The sequence below is a fragment of the Cottoperca gobio genome, chromosome 2 (genome assembly GCF_900634415.1).
Source record: "Cottoperca gobio chromosome 2, fCotGob3.1, whole genome shotgun sequence".
NCBI lineage: Eukaryota > Metazoa > Chordata > Actinopteri > Perciformes > Bovichtidae > Cottoperca > Cottoperca gobio.
Genome location: NC_041356.1, coordinates 9,814,405 through 9,831,378, shown reverse-complemented (window position 1 = coordinate 9,831,378; position 16,974 = coordinate 9,814,405). Strand labels below are relative to the sequence as shown.

The 16,974-nt window shown below is 46.3% G+C and overlaps 1 protein-coding gene across 1 annotated transcript in view; it reads right to left on the bottom strand.

The window, feature by feature from the left end:
* The window catches only part of r3hdm1 (R3H domain containing 1), a 33,692-nt gene that overhangs the window by 9,801 nt on the left and 6,917 nt on the right, over nt 1-16,974 (bottom strand). The window contains 18 exon segments of the mRNA XM_029444581.1: nt 1,008-1,134; nt 1,217-1,474; nt 1,476-1,565; nt 2,548-2,661; nt 3,239-3,393; nt 3,883-4,152; nt 5,388-5,614; nt 6,142-6,195; nt 6,504-6,529; nt 6,973-7,068; nt 7,224-7,332; nt 7,534-7,674; nt 8,232-8,291; nt 8,497-8,575; nt 9,700-9,823; nt 12,150-12,239; nt 12,849-12,866; nt 15,502-15,691. Of these exon segments, the coding sequence (XP_029300441.1) occupies nt 1,008-1,134; nt 1,217-1,474; nt 1,476-1,565; nt 2,548-2,661; nt 3,239-3,393; nt 3,883-4,152; nt 5,388-5,614; nt 6,142-6,195; nt 6,504-6,529; nt 6,973-7,068; nt 7,224-7,332; nt 7,534-7,674; nt 8,232-8,291; nt 8,497-8,575; nt 9,700-9,823; nt 12,150-12,239; nt 12,849-12,866; nt 15,502-15,651 (2,188 nt within the window). The 5' untranslated portion in view covers nt 15,652-15,691.

Here is a 16,974-nt window from a genome sequence, read left to right as displayed (position 1 = left end):
AGACAAATCCTAATCCCGTCACATACATTACAAGCTGCTTTCCCAGGATGACCGTGACTGAAGCCGGAGCCCTGTGGTGACTGCCTGATGCAAGGGAGGGGAAACATTCCCAGGTTCCCCTGTGGACCCCGCCGGCGCCTGCAGAGAATTCCCACTGATAACTTATTTATTATGTGTGCACCCCATGCTACAATATCGTCACCTTCACTTGGTCTTATATCTCTTTTCATTTAATGAATGCAGAAACAGAAGGAACACGAGGCGCTGAAGTCATTTCTTCACTGTTTCCCTGAGAAATAATTGCTGTCCTTTGCCTTTGTAGGTCAGCTTCATTTGTTCGCTGTCTATTCCCCGGGTCCCCAGCAGGGAAGCCGCATTTGCAGCCTACAGATGACAGAATAGTGCCGCAGCCACTTACAGAGACGTGTGTGTGTGTGTGTGTGTGTTCCAGTGTGTGCGACTATACAAGCCGCAATCGTGGCAACATTACATCCAGTTAAGCGAGAGAGAGTGTGTGCGAGAGAGACCGAGCAGGAGCTAACAATCTCAACTCCTGTGGTGAAGGAGAAAAAAAACAGAGAATAAGCAAGTGGACGACTCCCGGGGAGACATCTGAACTCGTGAAAACAAACAGAGGGAGAAAAGGAGAAATATTTGTCCTTCAGTAGACACGTCGGACTGCGCCCGGCGTAACTCCCTTGTGAAGAAACACACAACAACAAATAAATAGTATGTGAGAGAAAGGGAAGTTAAAGTCTATTGATATAGAACGCCTCTCGACAACATGAGACTGCAGACCTCGCTCGTTAAAACGTCCTTTGATTTGTCTTTACATCGACATTACCGTTTCAAAGTGAAGGTATTTGTCATAAAACACTTTGACTCTGATTAAATGACAATTAAGTGTAAAATAAACTTAATATGTAATAGATTTATTTCTCAAAATGCAAAATGAAATAATAAATGTTTCTCTTAAGCCTGGATCCTGGATACCAGCATGTTCATACCTTGTTGCTGGGGCAGGTTCTGGCTCTGAGGGCAGTTATAGGGCAGCGGGTTGACGGGGGGTCGGTAGTGCTGCTGCTGGCCGGAGCAGTGGGGGTGGTGGGCTGAAGAGCAGTAACACGCGGACATCTGGAGGAGACACGACACAAATTCAAGGACTGTATGACACAAGTATGTTGTATGATAAGGATTAGGCATTCGACGGCCGTACCTGCTGCACGGGCTGCTGGATGTAGGCGTGTTGCTGCAGGAGCTGCTGGTTCAGCGTGGACCCAGGAAAAGCAGCGGGGCCCGGGGTGGAGCTGGTATATGCATGGTTGGGGCCCGGGGTCGGGAGCGGGACGGGATGGCCCTGCAGCACCCCTGGGTGTCCTCCCGGTGGCCCCGCCAACATGTAGCTAGCAAGCTGCTGCTGCGGCGCTCCCTGCAGAACCATAGCGGAGGGGTGGTGGTGGTATACAGTCGGATAAGTGGCGGGCGTCCGGAGCGGAAGCCCCACTGTCGCTGGGCGGCTGCTGCGCAAGAGTCATGTGACCGAACTGTGCATTTAGGGCGTCAGGCTGGAGGGAGAATGTAGTGTTAAAAAACACATTTTAAATCATTACAAATAATATTTCACCCACAAAATGACCAACTGTTGTTTTAAATAGTAACGTTTTAGTGTTTGGGAAGAAGTGAGCATACGACACTTGGTTTCCCTCAAGAATTCAAACACTAATCGATAAACAAAAGGTCATTTTGTGGGTGAAATATTCCTTTAAATCTGCTCAGAATATGGATCAATACAGTTCGACCACCAGGGACAGTCAGCTGATTTCTAGGCTAAGTGCTAAATCAAAGAAACTTGCTAAATTGACTTTCCCTTGAAGGTTAGAACAAACGCAGAGAGTCTAAATCTGACCCGGGTCTGCGGAGACCAGTCCAAAGCAAACTATTTATGTGCATTAGCACCGCATGCCAGTTCAGGTCATTTCTGACATGTTGTTGGAAAAGTAGTGTTTTTAGTCATGGATTATTCAGCGCTCACATCTGGTGATGAATTAAATATTAATGGAACTTTCCACAGGCATAATTAGTCACAGAGGCATGTCTTTCACTAAAACCAGGTCAGAAATGAGGTTAAGTGAATGCATGATCTATATATGTGGGTACCGGCTCCTGCGGGACTCAGATACACCTTTCCACCAAAGAAAGTGAACGGAATAGTTAAGCGGGAGAAGGTGAGATAATGCAAACTTGCTAAATTCACAACAGACGAAAGGTAATTTAGTAAAGAATGTAGCACATCATATAGCTACGTATTAAACATAGCACAGGAGATAATTAATCGGGGGCTCATTAAAGCCACACAGCTCCAGTGTTCAGCGCAGATGGAGCGCAGAGCATTTCTTTAACCCGACACAAGCGCTCCGTTTCATAGTTTATTAATTTAACTGCTCAAGATAAAAGTCTAGAAATAAGCTTTTAATGACCCGGGTCTGACAGGAGGTGGAGCGGGGGGGGGGAGACGAATAATACAAATGGAAGAAAGGAGTTCTGTACCACAGTGTACTGTTGGTTAGGATAGACGGGCAGGAACTGAGAAGGAGGAAGAGGATACGAGACCGTTGGGTTGTGAACGGGCTCAGAGGACAGCTGGAGAGGAGGACAGATCGGCTGAGGAGGGAAGGGAAGAAGAAATGGACAGAGGGACACGAGGTGAGACTGGAGGAAGGAGAGCAACACGGTGGGAGCATCAACTGACCATTTGCTTAAACCCCGTTTAGAGATTAGAGAAAAGGCCTTCAGGATGAGGACGGACTGCCGTGTTGGGAAACATCCAAAAGGTCTTTGCGTACTCGAACGCTTTAGTTTGCTAAACGATGAAAGGAGGGGGTTTATCAAACGGTCAATTTAAAAAGCTCCTGCCATCAGCTCCCATTTCAACAGCTCAAAGTTAGTGATGTTAGAGAAAGTTAGAAAACACACAGGAGTTAGAGCTGCAACACAACTATTTGTTTGTAATTTGTCAAGCAAATATGGCAGAAAATGCCGTTTTCAGCCTCAAATATGGAGATTTCCTGTTTCTCTCTAATTAAAGTGAATATCTTTGGACTGTGAGCCGCTGCATGGACATGTTCTGACATTTTTATTGATTGGTAATGACAATAATCATTAGTTGCAGCCCTACCTGGAGTCTGATTACATTTGAATGAGGAAAGAGTGAAAGAGGAATGTAGCCCCGCCCACTGACCTGGGAGTGGAGGTGATTGGTTGGCTGCTGCTGCGTCAGGGCAGGGATTGGCTGCTGTGGGCTTTTCCCCTGCTGTGAGTTCCTGCCAGCAGCGGTGGCGACGGAGGCCGGGTTATAAACGACGGCGCTGCCATCGGGGTGGATGAAAGGCTTGCCTGTCAAATTCAATTCATAACAGACAAAGAAACCACAGCGATGTGAGCTGTGTACACACACACACACACACACACTAACAATTCATCATCACACAGAAGGAGATGAATCATGGTGACAGAGAAGGACACACCCAGACACGGTGCAGGAGAGGAACTCAACTTGGCACATTTTGAAGTTCAGTTTGCAGCTCAAAAGTCTACAACTGGCCCGTGATGAATATTTACACATTCCTCCCATCTGTTCATTTTGATCAGCATGCTTTGGTCGGACTACTAATTTGACAGACAAACCGAGTGCGGCCCCCGCGCCAACCTGTAATTCTGTCCCCAAGTCGTGAATTATTCATTAGTAAACCAGAAAATTACAAGACATGAAAATGTAATTTTGCTTTGATTTAATGCAGCGGGCGGGAGGTTGGGTCACCACCCTCGAGAAGGTGCGATTTACTAGTTAGTGGAAGGCTTTAAATAGAAACGTTCGTCACCCACCTGTGTGTGCGTTGACCAGAACGCTGCCGGGTGGTATCCCTGAGGCTTCCAGCGGCAACACGTAGTAGTTTGTTGCGTCTGCAGCTGACGGTGGCTGTGGAGCGACGCTCTTGATCATGTCGGGGTGTCCAGAGCCTCTGGTGTCAACGGCCGGGTGGATTAAAGGCGCGCTGGGGATGTTGGACCAGGACGGGCCTGAAACTGGGAGAGGCAGCTGGGGACGGGATAGCGAGCTGGACGAGGAGCCGACGCTGCTGCACGATTCTGAACCTGAGGAAAGGCGATGAGATCATCATCTACTTCCTGCATTTCCCAGGATGACATTAAAAAGATAGCCTTCGAGAGGAAGAGCATTCGCTTACAGCTCGCTAGTTATTCAAGTGGGGGGGGGGAGATGAATGATAATGAAGCAGTCGTGCCTCTTGCTAATAATGCAACCACTTGCACTGCATTGTGGTCTCTTGAGGCAACTGTTGATGTAGAAATTGGTGTCTGTGCACCGTCTGTGATGGAGTTCTGTATAATTACAGAATGGCGTGCAAAATGGCAAGTGTGCAAAGGAGGGAGGGGGTATTGAAAGCTGCGGTTTAGGATTTTAATAATGTTGCAGCTATGAAATCACCGTGATTATATTTTAACCTTGAGTTCCTATTTTCAGGCAGAGACGGCGTACAGCCTGTTGCAAGGAGAGGTTATTTGAGGGCTTAGGCGAAGGGCAAATGGAGGCACGGCAGCAGTCGAGATGTCTCCTCAACTTAAACTCCCATAACACAAAGGGAGGCCAGCCAGCTGACTCGTAAACAACTTGACAAACTGCTCAGGCAAGAAGCTTGCCGCCGCTGTAGCTGCTGCACCACCTCTGAGTGAAAAAATGGAGCGCAGAGCCCCACCGAGGACTCCTACCCTGCTTTCACCGAGATAAAGAAGACAAACCCGCAGTGAAGAACACGTTTTATCTAATCTCAGCCAATCCAGTTACAAATGTCTCATATTGTGGAGTAAGCACCTGCAGTTGTGGAGCAGCCGTAACTTCATCTGTGGCACTTCCCCGGCGCTTACACTTATACATTATGCAGTAACTCCTCACCGCTAGGCTTTACACTACTGCTGCTACAACACTTTTTAAGAGCCTCCTCCATCACCATGTTGCTGTACGGTCATTAGTTTTGACAGCTGTCCGGCTACAGGGCGGCCCACAGACTTTATTGACCGCGACAGGACAACAAACATTTGTTCAGATGAGACCTCAGGAGCCCCCGGATGCCAGAGGATTTTACTTGGAGCTCAACATGCAACATTTCTGTACAATGCACTCGTTTTAGGACAAGAGCCACACGACTTGGTTTCCCCCTCATATTGAATATTGGACGGCTGAAGTGCAAGTAGATGCATTTTCTTGTATTTCATTCTGCCTCACTCAGGGAGTTCTTTCCATTTAAAACAAAGTGAGGACATTCTGAGGCGGATATCTGAACACTGTAGTAAATCCCTAGTGTCTCTCTTGCCTGTTTTGGAGAGCCTCCCGGTGCTCTTGCTGCTGGCCGTGCTGTCTCCTCGGACCAGGCCGGGGGAAATGCCGCTGAAGCTGCTGGCCTTGGTGATGGCGGGCCGCGGGGCGAGCCTGTTGGAGCTGTCCGAGCTGTCAGTGCTGCTCCACGGCCGAGGCTCGCCGTGCCGCGGCTCCGTCTCGGAGCTGCTCTGCCGGCTGGGGCCTGATCGGCCGGCCCGCAACCTGCATGAGAGAGGACAATCATCTTGATTCTGTTTGCATCTATAATGTAAAAAAGGCACAAACTACATGATATAGCCCCAACTCTACACTGGAAACATTTACAGTCACTGATCGTTTCACAGAAAAGAGTCGATATGTTTCCGTCATAAAACAATATAAGACGAGAGGCGTCGAGATACACCATGAAATATGTTAAGAATACACACGTGTACACAATCCAACGCCTTTTAAATCAGTTCCGCTTCTTTCTTTGTGTACACTGTTGTATAGTTATGCTACACGGAGTTGAACATCAATAAAAGATGGTCTCATGGTGTAATTGGCGAGCTTTGGTTGGGATAGGACGGCCCACACGGGCAGAACATCCTATTAAACAGAAGCTTTCCTGAGCAGCATAAACAAATCCTCAGATCAGCATTCCTGCTCCTGAGTGAGCCGATTAAGGCAGACGGCGATTCAAAGGGTTTTCAGTGCCTGCGGTTCAGCCTGTGAAAGAGCTGAATGGTGTGTGACGGGGGTGGACCTACCTGAACATTTGCCGCCTCTGTTGGGTGCTCATGCATGCGCCTTCATCCTGAGCACTGAAGGGAGGAGAGAGGTATTACAGAACAGGCGCTGACAAAATGAGATATCCACCATTTTAAGACGTGACAGCGCTGACTCTAATTGCTGCTCGGACAGGAAAACTATAAAAGTGATTGAACATCAGTTAACGAAGCCATCGGAAGAGCTTAAGTTACACTGCGAAGGATCTAATCGCTTCTTCTTTGGCCAATTAACTGAAGATCCATCATCTATATTAGAAAGAGCTTTTTGGAACCAAATTATTGCTCAATGAGCGGTGAAGCGAAGTCAGTGGCCGTGTGATTAGTGCGATTTTACTACTCACCTTCTATCAAGTATGAAGTGATCTCCCTGTGGGGGGGGGGGAAATGAAGATTACAGTCAATTCCAGTGCAGATAATTCACATAACAGTTTGTTTTTATTGTCATCTCGAACACTTTTCTCTTTGCATTGGATGAAAGCTTCTTTTCATGACTCTTTGCATTAAACATCCTCATGAATTCGACTCAACGGCAGCGATTTATTAATAAAAACTCATAAGAAATGTGACGCTGTGTTGACAGATGCTATACCTGCTTAGAGATCTAGTTATAAATTTGACTTTATAGTTTTGGCTCCACATCAGAGGGACCCTGTCTAAAAATTCATAAATCCAGCAGTGGTAATTGGTAGCAAGAAATCTACTGAATTTGCACATGAATAGAAACGACACAAAGATTTGTGCAACATGGCCACCCGCCCCCCCCCCCCCCACCCCCCACCCACCCACCCCGCCTACGCAAACAGCTCTCACATCATGTGCAAATATCCTTTCTCTGGCTCGCTGGTACTCCTCCTCCCTCTCCTCCATCGATTTGCTCCTCTTGTCAGCTTTCAAACGCATTCGAATCTGGCAAGGACACACGCACACACACACACACACTTCTTTAGCAGCTATGTCAGAGACGCCAGATTGTCCCACTTTTACCAACATGTCAGAAATGAGAGTGACAGCTTGGTGGAAAAGAAAAAAAAAACACACACGCAAAAAAAACAAACACCTACCGTGCTGTCTTCGCGATCAAAGCTGGAGTTGTCTCGTTTGAGAATGTAGCGTTTCTGAAAATCGTCCGTCCTGTCATCCTTGATGTGCTCTGAGAATTTCTGATCGGGTCTGTCGGGCGGGAATTCACAAGAGTTTTAGTGGTGGCTTCATTTCAGGCAGATGCTGACAGCAACATATGTTAAGCAACACGCAGGGCAGCGAATCGTATCTGTCGAACGACTAATGGTAGCAGAAAATTCACCAATTACGTGATCACGTGTAATTCATGCTGATTTACTGTAATACAGGTCAGTGCAACGCGAGACTCACATTCTAGTGTTGGTGGTTTTGTTGATCACCACTGACTTCCCACTAGGGTCCACGTTGTGGTCCATGCCAAAGTAGGCTGCCACCCGATGCAGCAGCATCCTGTGGTATGACGTCATGGGCGGGAACTTTCTCTTCTGGCTTCTAGAGGGAGACACAAACGTGGTTAATGTTCTACGGTTCTACGGTTCTTTTAATTAAAAACACATCAGAAACAATCCCAGGCCGAATTGAGGCGAGCGAGTAAAGCTACGCCCGTTTCATCTGGGCGACGTCTGTTTTACCTTGTAAGGATTTATGTGCTCTCTCGGCACTTTCTGAGTTCACCGGAGGACAACCTAAAGCCCTCTGTAAGTCAAGACCAACACGACTACATTAGTAATCCAAACTGAAATGTTTCAGACTTCCAAGACACTAAAAGGAGAATGTGATAACCAGAGCCACAGACGCCTTTTTTTAATCATGTGATGCATCCAAACGGGGCAATCCTCTCCAGAGCAGCAATCAATTAAACAGCTGCTCGTCTTCATTTTGTGACATCAAGCACAGCCTCATCTGAAAGTGGAAAATGATTCCCGTGCTCGTATTCTCTTTGGAAGAATATTTTAGCCGGTTTTCGCTCCCATCGTGCATTATGAGTTGTAAACCAGGCGCTATGGTGTCCAGTTAGGATCAAATCTGAACGCTAAATAATATCTTACTCGTTATTGCTGATGAAGTCCAAGATGTCCTGTTCCAACTTCAGAAGCATGATTCGATCCCTGAATAAATGACACGTATTAAAAGACATTCGTAAAAGAAAAGTTGGGTTCAAAATCAATAATATTTTTGAGAAAATACGAAAACTTTGGTAATAGAACACGTGGTGACGAAGGGTTAATATGTTAAAGACGGCACCGACTACATCAACATGCAATATTAAGAGATGAAGCCCTGAGGGTCATGTTTCACTGCTGTGGAGCGTACCTGGGGTTTCCCTTCAACGTGTTGACCAGGAACTCGTGCAGATCGATGCCAGTTGAATCCGTGTAGTCTTGACTGGAATCTAACCAGGAGAGACACAGATCATCGATCGATGTGGTCACAGAGAAAGTCCTTGGGACCTTCGTTGCATTTCATACCTGCGTCTCTGCTCTATGCTACACTTTCACCGAGGGTGACATTGCTCGGGACAGAGCTATCCGGTGGTCGTTATTGGTGTGACCAATGTGGAGAAAGAAATATCTGCAGCAGCGAGCGCTGCCAGCTGAACCATTTAAGATATGAGGAAGTGGTCTGATAACGAAATTGAAACCGGGGAAAAGGAGCATGTTCCTGTGCACCAACAAAGGATGTGACTTATAGGTGGGAGTCAGGGGACGCCGGAGCCCAGTGGGTGTCTGGTTTCTATAATTGGAGGCTGCCTCATCAGTGGTGTTGCTCCACAGAGGGAAGCAGACACCTTCATACGCCTGTGGGAATCCGTATAATTGCTTAACACCTTGAGCTTGTCGCAATTAACTGAATCACGCCAATTATCGGCCCATAATGAGATATCATTTAAAACCGAGAAGTGCTTTTTGACAAACTGGAGGGCAACGTGCCGGGGAGGAAAAGAAAGTTTAGGATTGGCTGTTCCTCGTGACGGGGTAAAAGATATAATTATTAGAAGGCTGTAATTTGGCTGAGTGACATGGATTGTGTGATAAGTATCATTTAAGCATTTGGCAACATCCCAACAGCTTCAGTGAGACACCAACATATTATAAACGTGTATATATATATATATATATATATATATATATAAAATCTAAAGCGTGGTTTATTTTTAGATGTGCACATATTCTCCTGCAAAGTTCTGTATATAATATAATTTCCATTTTTGGATGGGGAAAAGCCCATGCATCTTTCAAGCTCCCTTTTGGGACTAAGCAATGTTTATAAATGAGGCCCCAGGTGTTTATGATGTAAAGAAAGCGGAGGAGTTAATGGAACGCTTTCAGCTCCTGATGACTGTGATGGCAAATCTGTTCCAGCCTGGTCAGGTGATCCCGAAGGTTTCTCACCTTGAAATCTCACCAAGGACATAAATATCTTTCTAAAGTCTAATTTCCAAAAGCGACTAAATAGAAAATAAACCTAGAGCTTTAGAAACCATCACTTAACGAGGAGTTTAATTGCATTTCTCACCTCTCGACAGCATTTTTCTTTGCGTTTTCTCAGGTTTGTCCAGCTTATCGCAGCTGTCCTCTTTCTCAGCTTGGTCCTGTGTGGCTCGATCTTCCTTTTCAAAGGACTGGAAAGGGAATCCATCCTGTTCAGGGGGGGGGGGGGGGGGAGAATAACTGATTGAAACCGAGCGATTCAGAGGCTGGTGTGAGAAACAGATCTTGCTTCATTAAATGCAGCATTGCGTGTGTGGTACAATAAAGTCAGCATTTTACAAGAGCTTCAAATACTAATCGTGACCCGAGTCGGTTCTGAAAGACAGACATTCATTTAGAAAGGAAGCATTAAATATGATTCTCTACGATGTAGCCTGAGGTTCTAGGTTAATTAGAGAATAGCACGGGCAAAAGAGGTCGCTGTAAGACATTTAATAAACTCTCCTGGTTTATCTCTCAAACATGGCTGCTTATACAATGGCAATTAATCTGTCAGATTAGATTGTTTTTTTTAAATAAAACATGAATTTAAACCCAGAATCAAACAAACACAGCACATTTTATTCTGTAAAATATCTGTGATCCCCCTCCAACTGGAAAACATATTAAAACTTTGCTGCATTCTGAATGGGAGATTTTGCAAGATCTATTAAAAATGGCCTCGATTTACCCCAGTCGTGCTATTCCTTGCCACACACACACACCACACACCCTCACACACACACACACACGACTATCTGATTTGCTTTTCAGGCAATTCTACAAAAGGCTGAAAGGAAAGCTGAAAAGAGGAGAGGGGTTGCCAGAGCACTTTAAGTGGATTAAACACAACTCTGGGTAAGCTAACATCAGAGAGTCTGCGAGAGAGTGTGTGTGTGTGTGTGTGTGAGAGAAAAGAATGAATGGAGTGAGAGAAGGGGTGACCTCGTGGTGGGAGAGCGGCTCATAACCAAAAAAGGTCACAAGTTTGATCCCTGTAACAGCTGCGAGGCAAGATAATGAGACGCAACGTTCTCCTTCTCTCCAAGACGCTCTGAATATATGTGAAAATGTAATATGCTAATGAGCAACGTGACTGACTAATTGCCTGAGCGAGGCTGGGGGAAAGAGAAAATGAGTCTAGGATTGTGTGTTGTGGAAGTGACAGCGAGTTTGTGCGAGAGTGTGTGTGTGTGTGTGTGTGTTCGTCAAAGCAAAAGGATTTTTTTCTGGCACGAAGCGGTGATGTTTGCTACTTAATGCCACCGTCGGCGTCACATGGAAGCCGCCTGCTTGATGTGCAGCTGTTGCAAGCTGCCTCATTTGTTTCCTGACATCCATTTACCTCGAGATAAAGGAAAAACAGCGTGAAAATGATGGACCTCTGAATATGTAATGAACATGCTGTCAGTCTAAAACAAAAAGTGCCGCGTGTATTCAGAGGCCCTTGACTATCGGTCATTGATTGGAATTGACAGCCAGGCGTATAATGTGAAGACAGATGTAGTTTTTCAGGACGCAGTGATGGCTTGGACAGCCGAAAGATGCATGCAGCCCTTTGTTAATGCCTACAATCTGACACTGGAGACAATACCGTGAAGTAGGGAACAACGGGACATGTTTGGATTTGATAATCAAGAGGTTTGAATGGGAATCAGTGATCCTCCAGCTGAATGTGTACTCCACTTATGTTTCCTCTCTTCTTTTATTGCTTTACCTCGCCCCCGTTTGCAGCAGCAGGAGTCTCGACTCCGGGCCCAATAACAGTAGCGGGGGAAATATCAGGAGTATTCAATTAGAGCGCTCCACAGCTCTCTGTAGCTGACGTGTGGAAATTGTAATTTCCTCGACATGATTGATGGCAGTAATACAGGACGTCGTGTGAGTGCAGACGATGCGAGACTGTTGTGGGAATAACACCGCCCTCTGGTTACGGAGCTCGGTGCTGACTGGCTGAAATGCCTGGAACAAACGCACCTGTGTGTATACGTGTGTGTGAAAGCCTGCCAGGAAGCTGTGCAGAGTGGCATGTAATGGAGAAAGTTTGATCCGAGGGGGGCTTTGCCCAGAGATACGCCGTAAAAGAAGAGTTGCTTTAGCAAACTAACGGCCGGCTGCTTGGTGTTGCTCTGTAGTTTCTGTTTTGATGATGTGATGTTTTCATCAAGCGGCCACGGGCAGGTATTTAATCATAGCTGTCAGACGAAGGCCGCTAATCAAGCGTCAGAGGTCTACCTGCTCAAATGTAATGAGCTGAACTGATCCTTGGTCAGCACTTCAGCGCTGTGCATGTGGGCTTGCAGCTCAACGGATTGAGGCGTCAAGAGAAGCCCCCGCATCACACCGGGCTGGATGTGAGTCGGAGAAGGTCTCAGTATCGACGGTAATAAAAACGGTTTTGTCGCCATCAGAATAATTCACCATGGTAATTAGTCAAACTTGCATACCAGCACATTCGGTTATGTGAACACGCTCTGGTTAGTCAGAGATTGTTACCTGAGGTGCTGCTGAAGGCTCAGGAATAGGGCAAGGAAAGGACTCTTCACACACTGCCAGGCTCCGCACGAGCTTTAGCCTGGTGTTGGACTAAGGGGGAGGGGGTGCAGGTAGGTGGGCACAGTTAAAACCATGCACACACGCACAACTGCATCAATATCATCACGCATCACAGTGACAAGCCAAAGTAAAAACAGAAACAGCCAGAGAGCACAATCGATTCTTGCAAGCAAATATTACACTTTCAGTATTTCATATTTTAGCTGACAAATCTTTTTCCCCGAGTGACTGAGATGTTCCCCGCTAAGATGAGTGTAGACCAGATGCTGCAGATCTTCTCAGATAACTTGATCAGAACAATTTAAAATAAAAACAATGGAGTAATCATTTCCACAGAAGCCATTGGCGGTTTCTTTCTTGAGGTGACAACAGCAATGCAGCAAGCACACGGGAGACGTCCAATTCAAAACTAGTCGTTTCTTCAGGCATAATTCACACCGTAGCCTCCACTATCATTCATGTAATGGCTTCTCCACGTATTGCACTGAACTCATTTAAAAAAACGGTCTGGAGCCATGTGTACGATGACAGGAAACACGGGTACAACTTCCAACTGAATCCAAGCAAACAACGCAATCCAAGTGCACATTACACAGGTCGGAGCATCCTTGCACAACATGCATGTCGAGCGTACCGTACCTTAGAGTACTTCACAGGCTGTCCATAGGTAGAGGAGGGGTGTGGGAAAGAAGTGCACAGGAAGACAAATCAAACAAACCACAGAAGTTTGGAGGGGGGAAAGAGGGTTGTTACTTTAGGAAAGTTTGAATTAAATATGACTGGCCTACATTTTGTGCATGCGTGCGCTACTAGCTCTGCAAAAGAGCAAAACAATTCATACCCAGACAGCAAGAAAAAGACAAATAACCTCCTTTAATGCGGTTGTTTTTAACACCCGCGTTTTTTAGGTCCGTTAACTGAAAGATTTAAGAGCACCGACCAAAGTTTTGCGCCATTGATCTGCAAAAAAGACATTTTAAATCCCTTTGCGCAGTATGAAATCTCAAGAATGAATTAATTTTGCAGAGCATATGCTTCCTAAGCGGCTGCACTGTGGAGCCCCTTTCTCACACACACACACACACGGTCAAACACACACCACGGAAAACAAAAGCCAGCGATGTGGCTGCGAGCGAGTCGGGTCAGTTTTTTGCTCCCGGCTCGATTTAACTGTCATGTGAATCAGACCCAGGCGCTGGAGGTGAGATGCAGGAAGCAGAGAGAGAGACTGACTGGCCAACAGTGTGTGAGACAGCTCGGTGCCTCTGCGCTTCACGCACCGATGGCTGTGTGTGTGTATTTGTACGTATAAACAGAAGGTCTCTCAGTAGCAGGCATAGAGGAGGGGAGGAGTGGAGGAGGGGAGGTGGGGGGTGAGACCTGGCAGGAGCCATTTCAGGCAAAATTGTAACTGAGCCCAGTCCTCTGCTTCCAAATCCCAACATGCATCCACACACACACACACATGTGCACACACACACACTGCTCCGTCCTTCCACCCGTCCTCTGAAATCAAAAGGACAACTCCTCCCCTCCCTCATTGAGCTTGAGGGCCAAATAACACCTATAAAATTTTTTTTGAAATGGACCGCTGTTCGCCCATCTCCAACGCCTGTGACCCGTCGCGCCCCTTTCTATATCAGGTAATATGGATGTGGATGGAGGAGAGGAGGGCTGGGGAGAGGGCTGGGACTGTGAGCGCACCGCTACACCAGCTAATTGAGCGGCGTGGGGCCGGTGGGGAATGAACAATGCCGACAGGAGATAAAAGAATGGGGAAGGGGGAGAGGGAAAGGGCTGAAGTCAGCAGAAGTAGGGCGGCCACCAGCCACCTGTCCTGCCGCAGAGGACGGAGCTGGAGCGCTGGAGGCAGATGGTGGCAAAGTCACCCAGTCTCTCAGCCCCCCCCCTCTGTCGGAATGCTTTTCCACGATACACCTACTCCCGCCCTTACCCCAGATCCCTACCTCCTCTATTTCTCCCACGATGAACATTTGAGGCATTTAATCGACGCCCCTACACAGAACGACAGAATTAGCTTCACCTCGTCCACTGCTGAAAATTACGAGCACAAAAGGTCAGGGGGGCTTCAGTGCCGTTGGCATATCCTGTGACCACGGAATAATGATGCCAGGGTGAGTTTTAGAAAAGGAGCAGTAAGTAGCTAGATACATCATACTTCTGGAGCGGTCATCCATTCAAAGTCAACTCAAAGTGAGACCTGGATGGAGAGTTCTGCTGTCGGTGATGAGAACTGTGCAAACGTTAGCCCCCATCGTGTACTGGTTATACCAGACCAAGTAAGGCTGTAGCAGCAAAACCATTTATCGAAGTCAACTTTATATTTCCGACATTTTGTTTTACGTAGTTTAATTTTCCCCTCTTCTCGACAGATGCAGCTTTACATTTCTGCCACTTCCATCGTTTCCTTCCTGCTTTCTTCAAAGCCACCTTCCTCATCTCCTCTATTTCTCATTTACAACCCCTCCCCTCCCTCCCCCTCTCCCTCCTGTGTCCTCTCCTCTCACCCCTGCAGCTCCCCCATGCTGGTGTCATTCTGTTCTTCGGGGTAACGTAGACACAGGAAGTTGGAAGATAAGCCAGGATTTGAGCTCCAGATTATCTGCCTGCCTGACTCCCTCGCTCTGCCTGCTTCCAACCACGAGGCCAGATTGGCCTGAATCCTATTTTTAGGCTGCAGTAAAGGAGACTATCCTTTTCCTTTCCTTTGACCACATCATTCTCCCCATGTATGAGAAAAGAAATTAACAAGTGCACATGTTCTGCTGTCCCAAAGCATGTTTGTTGCAACGACAGAGACCTAATTAATTATCAGTTTATTTGAAAGCGATCTCAGCTGCACTGAATCCCCCGTAGATGCACTGCTTTAATGTCTCCCATGGAGGATACATGAGCTTCACTAGTTTCCACGACTAAATGAGCTTCCTCGGTGCTGTGGGAAGGCAGAGTCGAGCCCCACGTTATTATTTCAGTCTGTGCAGATGATACGTCGCAGGAAAATATGATTTCTGGCTGAAACAGCCGGGAAAATCATCTTGAATGCCGCAGGTGACAGGAGATCCCCGGGGCAGTGACGTGTTTAACTGAATTTTTTGTGGAAGAGAAGTGAAAATCTCGCCTGGTCCGGAGAGGCTGCAGACAACTCCTGATTAGACGACTATGTGACGGGTTGACGTTTAAGAAAAGACCGTCTTAAGTCAACCTATAGAACAGCGGTCGGTATATGATAGGGGTGTTACGGGAGAACATAAATGTCATTCTGGTCTTTTACCTGTGCGTCCTTATTGTTGCCGCCTGGTTCATCTGTGCTGCTCTGGTTACCGACCTCAGAGTTGCTGGCGTTGTCTATTGGAGATGGCACCGTTTCGGCAGCTTCGGAAACTTTCATCGTTTCAGTGTCAACTGTGTCGGACATTCTCATTGCAAAGTCTTACTGGGAGATGCTGGCAAATACAGAGAACCTGGAAGAGAGGGAGATGTCCATGAGGGATGGAATCACAAAGAATCACAGAAGACAAACGTTGGTTGAGTGTTAGAATGAGAGGCTGCACATGTCGTCTTTTATTTAAGTTTGGAACATACAAATAAATGATACCACAAAGTATTCTACATGTTTTTTATTCCCGGGATGTACTTTGGAAATTACAAAAACTCATTAGGTGACCAAACACTCAAAATAAATCAATATTTAAATCTTTTATTGCACAAATTCTACCTAAAATACACATTTTTATACATGTTCTCCTGATGCATATACCAAAGTGATGCACAATAATACATTTCTTCACCAGTTGCAGCAGATTTATAATTGATTTATAAAAACACAGGACTACATTATTAAAAAACAAACAATTATATTACATAGTGTACATACCAGACGTATTACTGTGGCATTAAGGTCCATAAATAGCAAATAAACTTGACATGAAGAAAGCTATTTATCCTTAAAGAAATAAATAAAACCGTACTTGTTCACACGGCATCATTAAATCAGGCCCACAGCAAAGCAGCTCCTCCGCCGTGCGCTCCACTGTGTTGTTTGAGGAGACTTCAGTAATGGCTGTTTACTTTGTGGGCTCTATTTTAAAAAGAGGACGCTACAATACCGCAGCGGTAAGAACAGTGATTTGCCGCATGTGTACGGACGCTAATTTCCCACGGAGCAGCCGTCGACATTTTGATGTAAAACACAGGTGTAACTAACGACATTACTGATGGCTCCGTATCTAAATGGACTTCATTATTAACGCCATTAGTTTCATCTCTGTGTTAACAACTCAAACTCTTCGTGCGCTGGGAGAAAGCGGAGGGGCGGTGGTCTGTATTCATCAGTCACTCCTTTCTGTCAGGGCCGTCTCGCAGCTCTGCAGCTGTTCAGCGTCAGACAATGGACGTGATTGGACAAGACACAGCAGGACAGTTTGGTCCTGAGAGATCCAGCAGCTTCAGATTACAGCGTCTGTCTCCACTTGGGCCCGAAAAATAAATTCGACCTTTGACACCGATGTTTCCAAGTGTTTGAAGGAGGCGTGGAGGGTCAAGTGTCAATCGCGTGAGACTCCCCCAACCTTTGTTGGAGCGCCAACAATCGGAACAAATGTGTTTGAAGTTAAGAGCGTGTGTTGCGAGATTTCAAAGTGAGGCCACGACACATGGATATGATCGGGAAACACTACTATACCGTATATATATATATATATTCAGATAGTATAACAATATTACATGATATTAAAACGTGGGATTT